General features: G+C 37.6%; 1 protein-coding gene across 1 annotated transcript in view; it reads right to left on the bottom strand.

Annotated features, from left to right (window-relative positions):
* HFM1 (helicase for meiosis 1) overlaps positions 1 to 13,301 on the bottom strand; it is a 114,702-nt gene that overhangs the window by 21,526 nt on the left and 79,875 nt on the right. The window contains exons 31-32 of the mRNA XM_055587101.1: positions 618 to 698; positions 257 to 372 (exon numbers count right to left, since the gene is read on the bottom strand). Of these exons, the coding sequence (XP_055443076.1) occupies positions 257 to 372; positions 618 to 698 (197 nt within the window). The remainder of the gene's footprint in view (positions 1 to 256; positions 373 to 617; positions 699 to 13,301) is intronic.

The raw sequence follows: 13,301 nt of genomic DNA, 5'->3' as shown, positions 1-13,301 counted from the left end.
GCTACAGTCCATAGGGTCACTAAGAGTCGGACACGACTGAGCGACTTCCCTTTCACTTTTCACTTTCATGCATTGGAGAAGGAAATGGCAACCCACTCCAGTGTTCTTGCCTGGAGAATCCCAGGGACAGGGGAGCCTGGTGGGCTGCCGTCTATGGGGTTGCACAGAGTCAGACACGACTGAAGCGACTTAGCAGCAGCAGCAGCAGCATATATATTTAACTATAGAACAAGGGATAAATGTTATTAAAACTAACCTTCAGACGTTTAACTGGAGGAAGAGATGAAACAGCATTTCTATTTCTTAAATCAGATAAATATGAAGAAATTGTTGATTCTTTCACTTCTGACTTCTGTGCAACTCCAATTTTACCTATGAAAGGAAATTCTAGATTCTTTAAGTTCAATTTTAGGTATTATTCAAATAAGACCAAATTTCTGCAATATTTCTAATCTAATATTTACTTTTTAAAAATGTTGTCCACAAAAGAATAAAAATTATTTGAGTTATAAGCTGCATAATATAAATATCATGTATAGATAATCAGGGTATGATTACTATTCCTCAAAGAACTTTTAATTTTTAAAATCTGAAATAAACTGTTTTATGGAACTCACAGCAGTCATGTCCACATGTATGTTTATTTTTACAGTGATGATTGCATTCTCGGTTCCCAGGTTTTTTGCAAGCAGTCATTCCTAAATCAATATAAGGGGAAAAAGATCTCTTTTTCACTGTATCTGTTAACACAACTGTTAATTATAATTAATTTTTATCCACCTCTTTCCTTTCTGATGGTACAAAAAGATCATGATTTTCACACTTCCTCAAAAATTAACCCATTTCATATGTATTTTCAAAAGATATTCTGATAACAATCAGTCCCTGCCCACCATCAGCTCTATCCCAGCTTTTCACAAGAAGCACTGAGTCACCTATAAGCTTCTCTTAATCTCCCTAATATATTTATTTATTTATTTTACTTTACAATATTGTATTGGTTTTGCCATACATCAACATGCATCTGCCACGGGTGTACACGTGTTCCCCATCCTGAACCCCCCTCCCACCTCCCTCCCCATACCATCCCTCCTAATATAAACAGAATTAAATATCACAGAATATCAGTTAACTCTTGCTGAATGAGGTAAGAATGTGGGTGGAGTTTTGAAACTTTTTTTCTACTTTATACTTAAGCCTGAAAAATCTGGAAAGAAGCAAACCTCATGGCATTTTGTTGGCACCACAGACAGCAGCTAATAGATAGGACACCATGCATATTTAATAAATGTTAGAAATAAGTGCTTTAGGGATATAAATAATTTTCTATATGAATTCACAGAAAGGAGAGATTACTTCCAGCTTGACCCCTGTAAGCTAGAATTAATACACCTAAATACATAATTTATTCTTCATTTATTATATTTAAGTAGGCTTTTTCTTGATTCCAACTGTCCAAACAACATGTAGGAAGGGAGAGACATTTGAACTGATCCTAGAAGGACAGACATGATCTGGACATGAGAAGGGGACCACAGGAAGATGTCCCAAGTACAGAGCATAATATCCAAAGGCAGCAAACCACAGACTAGAGAAAAGAATTGGTATATTTTCGCTGGAGCACAGATTTTTAAATGAATTAGAAATGCTGGAGATAGTGAAGAGTTTTGAATACTTCTGTAATCTTTCTTGGACCTTTACTCTTCATTTTCAGTGTGTTACTCAATCAACCTTTTTCAAAGCATGGCATAGCTAAACAAAGATAATATCTATATAGCACCCTGGGGTAAATGAATAAGGCTGCTCACCATATGAGGGAACTAGTTAGATGCCATGAGACTGAGAAAATCAATGAATTGGGTACTGAATAAGTAATAAAATATTACTGGCAGCTGGAAGCTGATAGCTAAACCACAGTGTTCCTAATTGAACATAAACAATTTTGGTAAAATATAAACAATACTCAGATAAGGCCACTCTATGATTATAATGGAAGACAGATGTGAGACTACTGTATAATTATTTCTGAAAGTAGAGACAAGGACACTGAAGAACCACAAAAATAACTAAACATCTCCCTCTTCTGGCTAACGCAAATGACTACCATTTCTTTAATCCGTTCATCTCCAAGACAAGACATACCAAAATATCCAATACCCTACTTGCCAACAGCACCCAATCTAGAATTGACCTCTGCTTTCCCTAAGTCCTTCTAAGAATTGCCTGTCACAAGCTGAACTCCTATAGTAGGCTCCTTCTGATTCCCTGAGATGACCCACAGTTCTGCAGATGCTATACTCTCCTTTGAGGCAGCAGTTAGAAACTACCTAACTTTCTTCAAATATGGGCTTCCCAGGTGGCACAGGAGTAAAGAATCTGCCTGCCAATGCAGGAGACACAAGAGATGCAGGTTCAATCCCTGAGTCAGGAAAATCTCCTGGAGTAGGAAATGGCAAACCCCTCTAGTATTCTTGCCTGGAAAATACCATGGACAGAGGAGCCTGATGGGCTACAGTCCATGGGGTTGAAAAGATGGGATATGACTGAGCGACTGATCATCATCATCACCTCAAATACAGGTATGCTCCTAGTGGCCCTTGTCTGAAAGTTTTTAACATTATATTTTACAAGGTGTGTCACAGCTTGAGAAGTTTTGCCACAGGTTGAGAAGTTTTGTCCCAGTTCATGATCTCTGGTTTCCTTGAATCCAGTCCTACCATGTTACAATTTATTTTATATGCTGTTGCTTAGTTAATCCTCCCAAAATTCAGCTCTGATCAGATCATCTGCTCACTTAGAAACGTTAGTTACTTCCTGCTGCCAATAAAATTAATTCCATATTTAAGGTCCTCTACGATGTAATTCTTATCATCCCTTTTAGGACCCACATTAACCCTTACCATCAAAATATATCTATTTGCCATTAGTATTAAAACAGTCCCAAGCCTTTCTATGACTGTACCTCTGATATTACCTCTTGTCTTAGAGACTTTGTCTATCAGAAGCCTATCAACTTTCAAGACTGACTCAAATAGCACCTCTATCATGGAGATCTAATCATTAGGAAAACACTCTGATCACCTAAATTGGAAGTGATTTCTCTCTCCTTTGAGCCCTTATGGCATTTCTTTGTCCCTCTCACTAACTGTATGCTGCCTTATACTTAATGTATTTACATGAAAAACACAGTAAGGAAATATAGGGCACCCTAAACTAGAGTAAGATAACGTGAGTCCTAATATGGGCTGTTCTCTGTAGAAAACAGGGATTAAAAATAAACTGTTTTGCTATCTCACGAAGTAAAAAGATAAAATGAAATTATGTATGTGACTGCGTTTTAAAATTAAGTAATAAACTAATATATTAGTATATGTATTAACTCTACTATTACATTAACTAAAGGTTATACAAGTAAGTATAGAATTATTTTGACTGCTATGAAGGAGAGGAGCACAATGCTATATAACAGGGGAATGGTCTGGTTAGGAATGTTTTGGAAAGCTTCCCTAAGGAAGTAATAATTGGATTGAGGACTGAAAAAAGAGCAGCATTTACAAGGGGTAGGAGAAAGAATGTTTCAGGCAGAGGGGATAGCTATGAAAAAGCTCTAAGACAAGGGAAAGCATGGCATACAAATTAAAAGAAGGTCATTGTGGCTGATGCTCAGTAAATAAGACAGAGTGCATGAGATGAGACTACATTGGTAGAAAGATCAGTCTATGTTCCTAGGGAAATGGCTTTACCATGGCACTCTGGTGATTGCATGTCACCACCTAGGCAAGGCTCTGCTGGTTACAGAATGCCCTCTGATCTTCCCTGGAATGTGTCAAGATATGTGGTCTTGCGAGGAACTGTTTGTAGGCCATTTCTCATCTGCCTCCTTGGCTTGTAGGAGGCTCCCTATTTTGCATAAGGCTGCCAAGAGGCAGTTTCTCATCTGTCTTCTGGTTCTAGTCAGGCATATGACTGCCCACTTTGCCTCTTTCAGGCACAGCTATAGGCTATAAAACTGCTTAGCTATCGCCTAGAGTTGACTCCTCAAAAACAAAGCAACTCATCTTTGATGATATCTGGCCCCTCCAGTTCAGTGTCATCCTATGAGATGATGGATACATGCAGCTGATATCATGCCGATCTTGTTTTGCCATCTGTGTAAGTAATAAACTGTCTAAACATATTTGGGTCTCTTGGGTCCTTACTAGTCAACCCTATTGGAGGTGAAGCAAGACTTACATAGCAGCTGGCACCCCACTGCTACTCAGGAACTCACTGTTTATGTGATAATATGGAAACTTGTTGAGAATGTTAATGATTTGTATTTTTATTCTAAGAGCTATGGGAGCCACTGAAGAGTTTTAATCAAAGAAGGAACATAACTGAATCTGCATTTTGAAAAAGCAATCTGTGGAGTATAGTATGGAGAATGGATTTGAGAGAGGACAGAGTAGATGCAAGAAAACTAGTTAAGAGGTTACTGTAAGAGAATAGATTTGAGAGCAGACAGAGTAGATAAAAGAAAATTATGGTAAATTATAGTCCAGAGTGGTAGTATTAGCAGATTCAAAGAGAATGGACTAATTTAAGAGATATACAGAAGGTAAATGTATTTTTCAAGCAGAATCAAGCTAGTGTTTTTTTTTCCTTGAGCAATATTTTATTTTCTCTGAAGTTTTACTGCCTTCCTTTTAGTCTAGCAATGTCTACCTTAAGTTTCCTTATTAGTTCATTCAATATTCCAAAGATAAGGACAACCACATGAAAACACCTTGCCCGCTCACTCCCCCTCAATAGTATCTCTTGTCTAGAGCCCTCCAACTTCCTCCCAGTGCAATCTAGGCCTGTACTATAGTTGTCGTCCTGGAACTTCCTTTCATTAAGCTCCTGGATTGAATCTACTATTGTTGGATTTTTTGACTTTTTCTTTATTGTTTAACTGTTTTGATTGTGCTTATCCTTGAACAACTGCCTGAGAAAGGATGCATGACAGTTAAATTTTCTGAAAAATTGAATATATTAAGATGTCTTTACTTTCACACTTAATTAATAGTTTGGCTAGGTATAGAACACAGGGTTGGAAATAATTTTTTTCCCCTGGACTTTTAAGTCCACTGTCTTCTAGCATCCAGTACTGCTGATGAAAACACTAAACTATTTCGATTTTTGTTCCTTGGAAGCATTTATGATTTTCTCTCTATCCATGATGTTCTGAAATGTTCTCTTCTTTGTAGATCTTCTTTCATTCATCCTAACTAGCACTGTGCTAAGTTGCTTTAGTTATGTCCGACTCTGTGTGACGCTATGGACCAGGCTCCTCTGTCCATGGGATTCTCCAGGCAAGAATACTGGAGTGGGTTGCCATGCCCTCCTCCTGGGGGTCTTCCTGATCTGGGGATGGAACCAGCATGTCTATTGTGTCTCCTGCATTGACAGGTGGGTTCTTCACCAGTAGTGCCATCTAGGAAGCCCTAAGTAAACCCTTTTGATATGCAGACTTATGCCTCGCTTTAGGTCTAGCAAATCTTCTCAAATTATTTCTTCTGATTTGTTTTTTCTGTCTTTCTGGAACTCTTATTAGTTGGGTATCAGGCTGCAGATTGCCCTCCTGTCCCATGTTTCCTGTCTCTTATCGTTTTGCTTTCATTCAGATTATACTGACTTTATCTTCTGGCCCTCCAACTAGGCTATTTTTTTTTTTTTTTTTTTTGGAATCATAGTTTTTGCTTCCCTATGCTTACTCTTCTTCTCTAATTGATTTTTTTTCATGGTATCCTATTGTTTTATAGTTGCAATTTAATCTTTAATTTGTCTGAGATTACTAATCTGTTTATATTACATTTGTGAATTATCCTGTTTTTCTTTTACCCACTTTCTGTTTACTTATTTGGGGCTTTCTTTCGCATGTTCCAAATTTTCTTTGAATGCCTCTTTATCCGTGGTTGTCTGCCTATGCGGCAGTCCTATTATACCTTCACAGATGAAGAAATTAATTCATAAAGAGGTGAAGTAACATGTTCAAGACTGTGCAATAATAAGCAGCACATTTCAGATTTTAATTCAGGTAATCAAATTCCAGAGGCTGATCTCTCAACCACCCTGCTTTACTGGTTATAGCAGCTACCTTACTTCTCCCCCATATAATGCATTTAATTTACTTAGTGATGAAATTTTATCAAGTAATTAATTACTTACATGATGAAAGTGAAAGAGAAAAGCGGAAAAGCTGGCTTAAAACTCAACATTCGGAAAACTAAGATCATGGCATTATGGCATCAGGTCCCATCACTTTATGGCAAATAGATGGGGAAACAATGGAAACAGTGAGAGACGTTATTTTCTTGGGCTCCAAAATCACTGCAGATGGTGACTGCAGCCATGAAATTAAAAGATGCTTACTCCTTGGAAGAAAATCTATGACCAACCTAGACAGCATATTAAAAAGCAGAGACATTACTTTGCCAACAAATGTCCATCTAGTCAAAGCTATGGTTTTTCCAGTAGTCATGTAATGGATATGAGAGCTGGACTGTAAAGAAAGCTGAGTGCCGAAGAATTGATTCTTTTGAACTGTTGTGTTGGAGAAGACTCTTAAGAGTCCCTTGGACTGCAAGGAAATCCAACCAGTCCATCCTAGAGAAAATCAGTCATGAATATTCATTGGAAGGACTGATGCTGAAGCTGAAACTCCAATACTTTGGCCACCTGATGCGAAGAACTGACTCATTGGAAAAGACCCTGATGCTGGGAAAGATTGAAGGCAGGAGAAGGGGAGAACAGAGGATTAGATGGTTGGATAGCATCACCGACTCAGACATGAGTTTGAGCAAGCTCTGGGAGTTGGTGACGACAGGGAAACCTGGCCTGCTGCAGTCCATGAGGTCGCAAAGAGTCGGACACGACTGAGCAACTGAACAGAACTGAATTTACTTAGGGAAGGAATCCATGGTTTATAGGGTGGGAAGAATAGGAGGAAATGCCTTGCAGGTTGTTGTTTTGCAGTAACGGATAAGGAGTCACTTTGTCCCTTATCCAACAACATCTAATAGATGAACTGAAAAACATTACCACACGATGGTGCACAATGACTATACACATTTGTTACCAGTGGTGGAAATTATAAATAGGATCTGAAAGTCTAATTATATAGATTCTGGGGACACCCCTAAGGCAGAGTTGAAAGAGTTGACAAGTCTTTCTAGGCATGAGAGCTTTATTTCAGCTTGTTTACAGAATACTAGCATATGGATATTACCTAAGTGACAGAAACTTCTACTATATTTATGTTAGAAATACTTCAGAAACATAAGTGCTCCTCCATCCCCACTCCACTCCCTAAGTTCTGAGAATTGTCTGAATTTGTCTTATTAACAAACACAAGCTTACAGAGATTTATAACTAGAAAAATAAGGTTCTGAGAGAAAATTGACATAAAATGTACATTTAGGGATCAAATTAACAGATCCCATACTCCATCATTATCAAAATCTGAAATGTATACATTTTCTTAGTTCTGCCACATAATATATTAATTTATATGTTTTTAAAGCTCCAGTTCCAAGTACTGAAAGCAAAATAAATCATTAATGTGAAATAGAAATGCATTTGAAATGAATACATAAAATTACTTTAACAAGGTCAATAATGACCAATAGGGTAAGGTCAGGTAAGATTTTTTTTAAATCTAGAAAAAAAACAAATTAAAAATAGGAGGCATCCTAGCCATACTTAGGTTCACATCCTAACTATGTGTGCATGTGTGCATCAGTCATGTCGAACTCTTTGTGATCCCATGTACTATAGCTCGCCAGGCTCGTCTGTCCATGGGATTCTCCAGGCAAGAATACTGGAGTGAGCTGCCATGCTCTCTTCCAGGGGATCTTCCCAACCCAGGGACAGAACCCACATCTTTTCTGTCTCCTGTATTGGCAGTTGAGTTCTTTAGCACTAGCGCCACCTGAGAAGCCCCCCTCTTAACTATAAATTCAAATAATTTGGATGTTCATAGCTTCTGGAGTTAATATTTTTAAAAGAATATTACTTTCATTTTGTAGTTCCTGATACATGGTAATCGCATTGATGCACTTTATAATTTTACTTTTTAAATGAGAAGGCAAATCTCCTTTTAATTTTTGTCAAATATTATACTATCATTTTGTAATTTATCAAAAAAAGGGTAACACTGATGAATTGGAGTCCTTGATTTGCAATTTAATGAATATATACACCGAAAAGTATAAAGAAAAGCAGACTGCCTTTTGACTAGTATTTAAATGTACATACTTCCAAAGTGCTTGGGCACTGATATTATCCTTGCATTCTTCAAATACATTAAATTTTCATACTCAAAAGGCATAGCCAAGGCAAATGAACTTATTAATGTCAAATTAATTTTCTTCAAATGAAACAAAGCCCATACTTCAACCCCCCGGACTGCAGCACGCCAGGCCTCCCTGTCCATCACCAACTCCCAGAGATTACTCAAACTCATGTCCATTGAGTTAGTGATGCCATCCAACCAGCTTGTGCTTCTTAAAGGATAAGAAGTTTAAATGCTAAAAATAAAAGTTAAAACAATTTTTACAACTGAAAATGTGTATTTTCACACTGCCTGATCTTAAAAAAATAGCAAAAATATTTTTCCTTAAAATTTACAAAATTTTTTATCTCTTGGACTGTAACTGTGAGAAACTACAGCTAAAAAATGTTTTCAAATTGTTATAGGAAGCATAATAAGAATTTTAAATTCTATTATGTACTCTAAGGTATATACTTTTGTCTAAATATGGTCCTACAATTTGACAAAATAAAATATTAAAATATTTGTTGAACCTGAAAGCATATTTGGAAATAACCATTTAAGCAACTAGATTTTCTGAGCTAAATATTTTAACATTTAATAATATGGTCAGACAAGAGGTCAGAAAAACAGAAATTTGTATTGTTTTGAAAGGCTATTCTCAGCCTTAGTAGGGTAAATCGGAGAAGGCAATGGCACCCCACTCCAGTACTCTTGCCTGGAAAATCCCATGGGCGGAGGAGCCTGGTAGGCTGCAGTCCATGGGGTGGCGAAGAGTCGGACACGACTGAGCGACTTCACTTTCACTTTTCACTTTCATGCATTGGAGAAGTAAATGGCAACCCACTCCCGTGTTCTTGCCTGGAGAATCCCAGGGACCGGGGAGCCTGGTGGGCTGCCGTCTATGGGGTCGCACGGAATCAGACACAACTGAAGTGACTTAGCAGTAGCAGTAGGGTAAATCTATGATTCCGTCATTGTGTAAGTTTACTGAGAAAGAAAATGCAGGTAGTGTATGTATGTCATACATGAAGAGATAATTACACGTCTTTATTTGGGGATACTTGATTTTGTATATAAGAACTGAATTATATATCCAGAATGTATAACTCAGATATAATTCAGATATAATGTAAATTTCAAATATAATCTGACTGTATAAATCAGAATGTATAATGGGATGGTTGTATATATAATATGTGTATGTGAATGGGATATGTGTGTAATAAAACACTTGCCTGATAGGAGGCATCTTTGATCTGTTTTCTACAGGGTCATACTGAAAATCTGCGGGACTTTTGCTCTTAAAAAGTCTCATGCTAATACTAAGTATAATAAACATCCTAATTTCCACTACAGTTGCAAACAACAGAAACAATTCAAGCTATTTTAAACAAAAAGAGTTACAACAAAAAAACCCTTGTGGGGTTGGTGGAAATATATTACATTGTTGATCAGCCAACAAGTCGAGTCTGACTCCTTGTGATCCCATGAACTGCAGCACTGCCAGTCTTCCTTGTCCTTTACTATCTCCTGGAATTTGTGCAAACTCATGTCCATTGAGTCCATGATGCCAAACAACCATCTCATTCTCTGCCTCGCCCTACTCCTCCTGTCCTCAATCTTTCTCAGCAGAGTCTTTTCCAGTAGTACTGGAGCTTCAGCTTCAGCATCAGTCCTTCCAATGAGTATTCAGGGTTGATTTCCTTCAGGATTGACTGGTTTGATCTCCTTGCTGTCCAAGGGACTCTCAAGAGTCTTCTCCATTGCTCAGCCTTCTTTATGGTCCAACTCTCACATCTGTACATGACTACTGGAAAAACCTTAGCTTTGACCATACGGACCTTTGCTGGCAAAGTGATGTCTCTGGCTTTTTAATATGCTGTCTAGATTTGTCATAGCTTTTCTACCAAGGGGCAATCCTCTTTTAATTTTGAGGCTGCATTCACCATCTGCAGTGTCTTTGGAGCCCAAGAAAATAAAATATGTCAGTGTTTCCACTTTTCTTCTATCTATTTGCCATAAAGTGATTAGCCTGGAGGCCATGATCTTCGTTTTTTGAATACTGAGTTTTAAGTCAGTTTTTTCACTCTTCTCTTTCACCATCATCAAAAGGCTCTTTAGTTCGTCTTCATTTTTCTGCCATTAGAGTGGTAGTATCTGCATATCTGAGGTTGTCAATATTTCTCCCAGCAATTTTGATTCCAGCTTGAGTCTCCCAGCCTGGCATTTTGCATGATGTACTCTTCATATAAGTTAAATAATCAGGGTGACAATACACAGCCTTGATGTACTCCTTTCCCAATTTGGAACCATCCGTTGTTCCATGTCCAGTTCTAACTTGCTTCTTGTCCTGCATACAGGTTTCTCAGGAGACAGGTTAGGTGGTCTGATATTCCCATATCTTTAAGAATTTTCCACAGTTTGTTGTGATCCACACAATCGAAGGCTTTAGTGTAGTCAATGAAGCAGATGTCATTTTTGGAATTCCTTTGATTTTTTTTTATGATCCAGCAGATGTTGGCAGTCTGATCTCTGGTTACTTTGCTTTTTCTAAATCCAGCTTGTATATCTGGAAGGTCTCGGTTCAGGTACTGCTGAAGCCTAGCTTCAAGGATTTTGAGCATTACCTTGATAGCATGTGAAATGAGCACAACCATATAGTAGTCTGAACATTCTCTAGCACTGCCTAATTTTGGGATTGGAATGAAAACTGACCTTTTCCAGTCCAGTGTCACTACTGAGTTTTCCAAATTTGCTGGCATATTGAATGTAGCACTTCAACAGCATCATCTTTTAGGATTTGAAACAGCTCAGCTGGCTTTCCATCATCTCCACTATCTTTGTTTGTAGTAATGCTTCCTAAGGCCCACTTGACTTTACACTCCAGGATGTCTGGCTCTAGGTGAGGGACCACACCATCATGGTTATCTGGATCATTAAGGCCTTTTTTTGTATAGTTCTCTGTATTCTTGCCACCTATTCTTAATCTCTTCTGCTTCTGTTAGGTCCTTTCCATATCTGTCCTTTATTGTGCTCATGTTGGCATGAGATTTCCCCTTGGTATCTTCATTTTCTTGAAGAGATCTCCAGTCTTTCCCATTCTATTGCTTTCCTCTATCATTTTGCATTGTTCACTTAAGAAGGCTTTCTTATCTCTCCTTGCTATTCTCTGGAACTTTGGCTTCAGTAGGATATATCTTTCCCTTTCACTTCTCTTCTTTTCTCAGCTATTTGTAAGGCCTCCTCAGACCTTCTTGCCTTCTTGCCTCAGACCACTTTGCCTTCTTGCATTTCTTTTTCTTGGGGATGGTTCTGGTCACCACTTCCCGTACAATGTTAAGACCCTCTGCTCATAATCTGGTTCTTCAGGCACTCTGTCTACCAGATTTACTCCTTTAAATCTATTTGTCACTTCCATTGTATAATCATAAGGGATTTGTTTAGATCATAGCTGAATGGCCTAGTGGTTTTCCCTACTTTCTTCAATTTAAGTCTTACTTTTGCAATAAGCAGCTCATGAGCTGAGCTACAATCAGCTCCAGGTATTGTTTTTGCTGACTATATAGAGCTTTTCTATCTTTGACTGCAAAGAATACAATCAGTCTGATTTCAGTATCGACCGTCTGTTGATGTCCATGTGTAGAGTTGTCTCTTGTGTTGCTGGAAGAGGGAGTTTGCTATGACTAGTGCATTCTCTTGGCAAAACTCTGTTAGCTTGCTTTATTTTATACTCCAAGGCTAAACTTTCCTGTGACTCCTGGTATCTCTTGACTTCCTACTTTTGCCTTCCAGTCTTATAATGAAAAGGACACCTTTTTTTTGTTGTTGTTATCTCACAGAATCCAAAAGCAGTGTGGCAGCTAGGGATCAGGAGGGACTGAAACCAAGAAATGGAAAGTCAGTAGAACTTCAGCTCTAGCGTTCTCACCTTTGCTTCTTTCTGTACCTTTGCTTTAGTCTTCTCTTACACAGTCCAGCTATCTTTGATAGTTTCTGTACATGGTAAAGGATCACTACCGATAGCTTTGATTTTATATACTCTCAGTGCAATCCTAATTCTAAATTTGTCTTTCTTAAATGGACGTATCTCTTTCCTTCTAGGAAATTGGACTTTGGCCTGAATAAAAGGTTACGCTAGCTACTGATAATTTTGCTGTCGGAAAAATAGTGGCCAGAACAAAGGTCCAAAGAGAATGTAGTATAAACAAGACAAACAACCTACTTGCCCCTTTCTCCTGGAATCACTAATCTACTTTCTCTCATTATGTATATGTCTGTTATAGAGATTCATATAAGTGGAATCATACAATATCTGATCTTTTGTGACTGGCTTCTCTAATTAGAATGTTTTCAAGGTTCATCTATGTTGTAGCATATATTAGTAGTTTATTCTTCTTTATGGCTGAGTAACACTCCACTAAATGAATATGCCACATTTTTCTTATCTGCTAGTTGATAGATATTTGGGTTGTTTCTATTTTTTGGCTGTTAGGAATAATGCTACTATAAACATTCACAAATACATTTTTATGAGTATTTTTTAATCCATTTGGACATATACCTAAAGGAGGAATTCCTGGATCACATGGTAATTCTATGTTTAACTTTTTGAGGAACTGACAAAATGTTCTCCAAAGCAGCTGCACAATTTCATATCCCCACTACCAAAAGTGTGAGAGTTTCAATTTCTCTGCATCCTTGCCAACATTTGTCATTGTCCATCTTTTTTATTAAAGCCATCCTACTGGGTGGTAACACTCTGGTTTTGATTTGAATTTCTGTATTGATTAATGATGTTGGACATGTTTTCATGTTGTATATTGGCCATTTGTAGTTCTTCTTTGAAAAATATCTACTTAAATTCTTTGACCAGTTTTAATTGGGTTGTTTGTCTTCTTATTTGTTGAGCTGTAAGATTTCTTTATATATACTAGATACTACTCTTTTATCAGATATATGACTTGCAAATATTTTCTTATTCTATGGATTGTTTTCCACATACTTT

Source organism: Bubalus kerabau, chromosome 6 (genome assembly GCF_029407905.1).
Source record: "Bubalus kerabau isolate K-KA32 ecotype Philippines breed swamp buffalo chromosome 6, PCC_UOA_SB_1v2, whole genome shotgun sequence".
Lineage (NCBI taxonomy): Eukaryota > Metazoa > Chordata > Mammalia > Artiodactyla > Bovidae > Bubalus > Bubalus kerabau.
The sequence above is the reverse complement of the archived record's forward strand: the minus strand, read 5'-3'. Positions and strand labels throughout refer to the sequence as shown.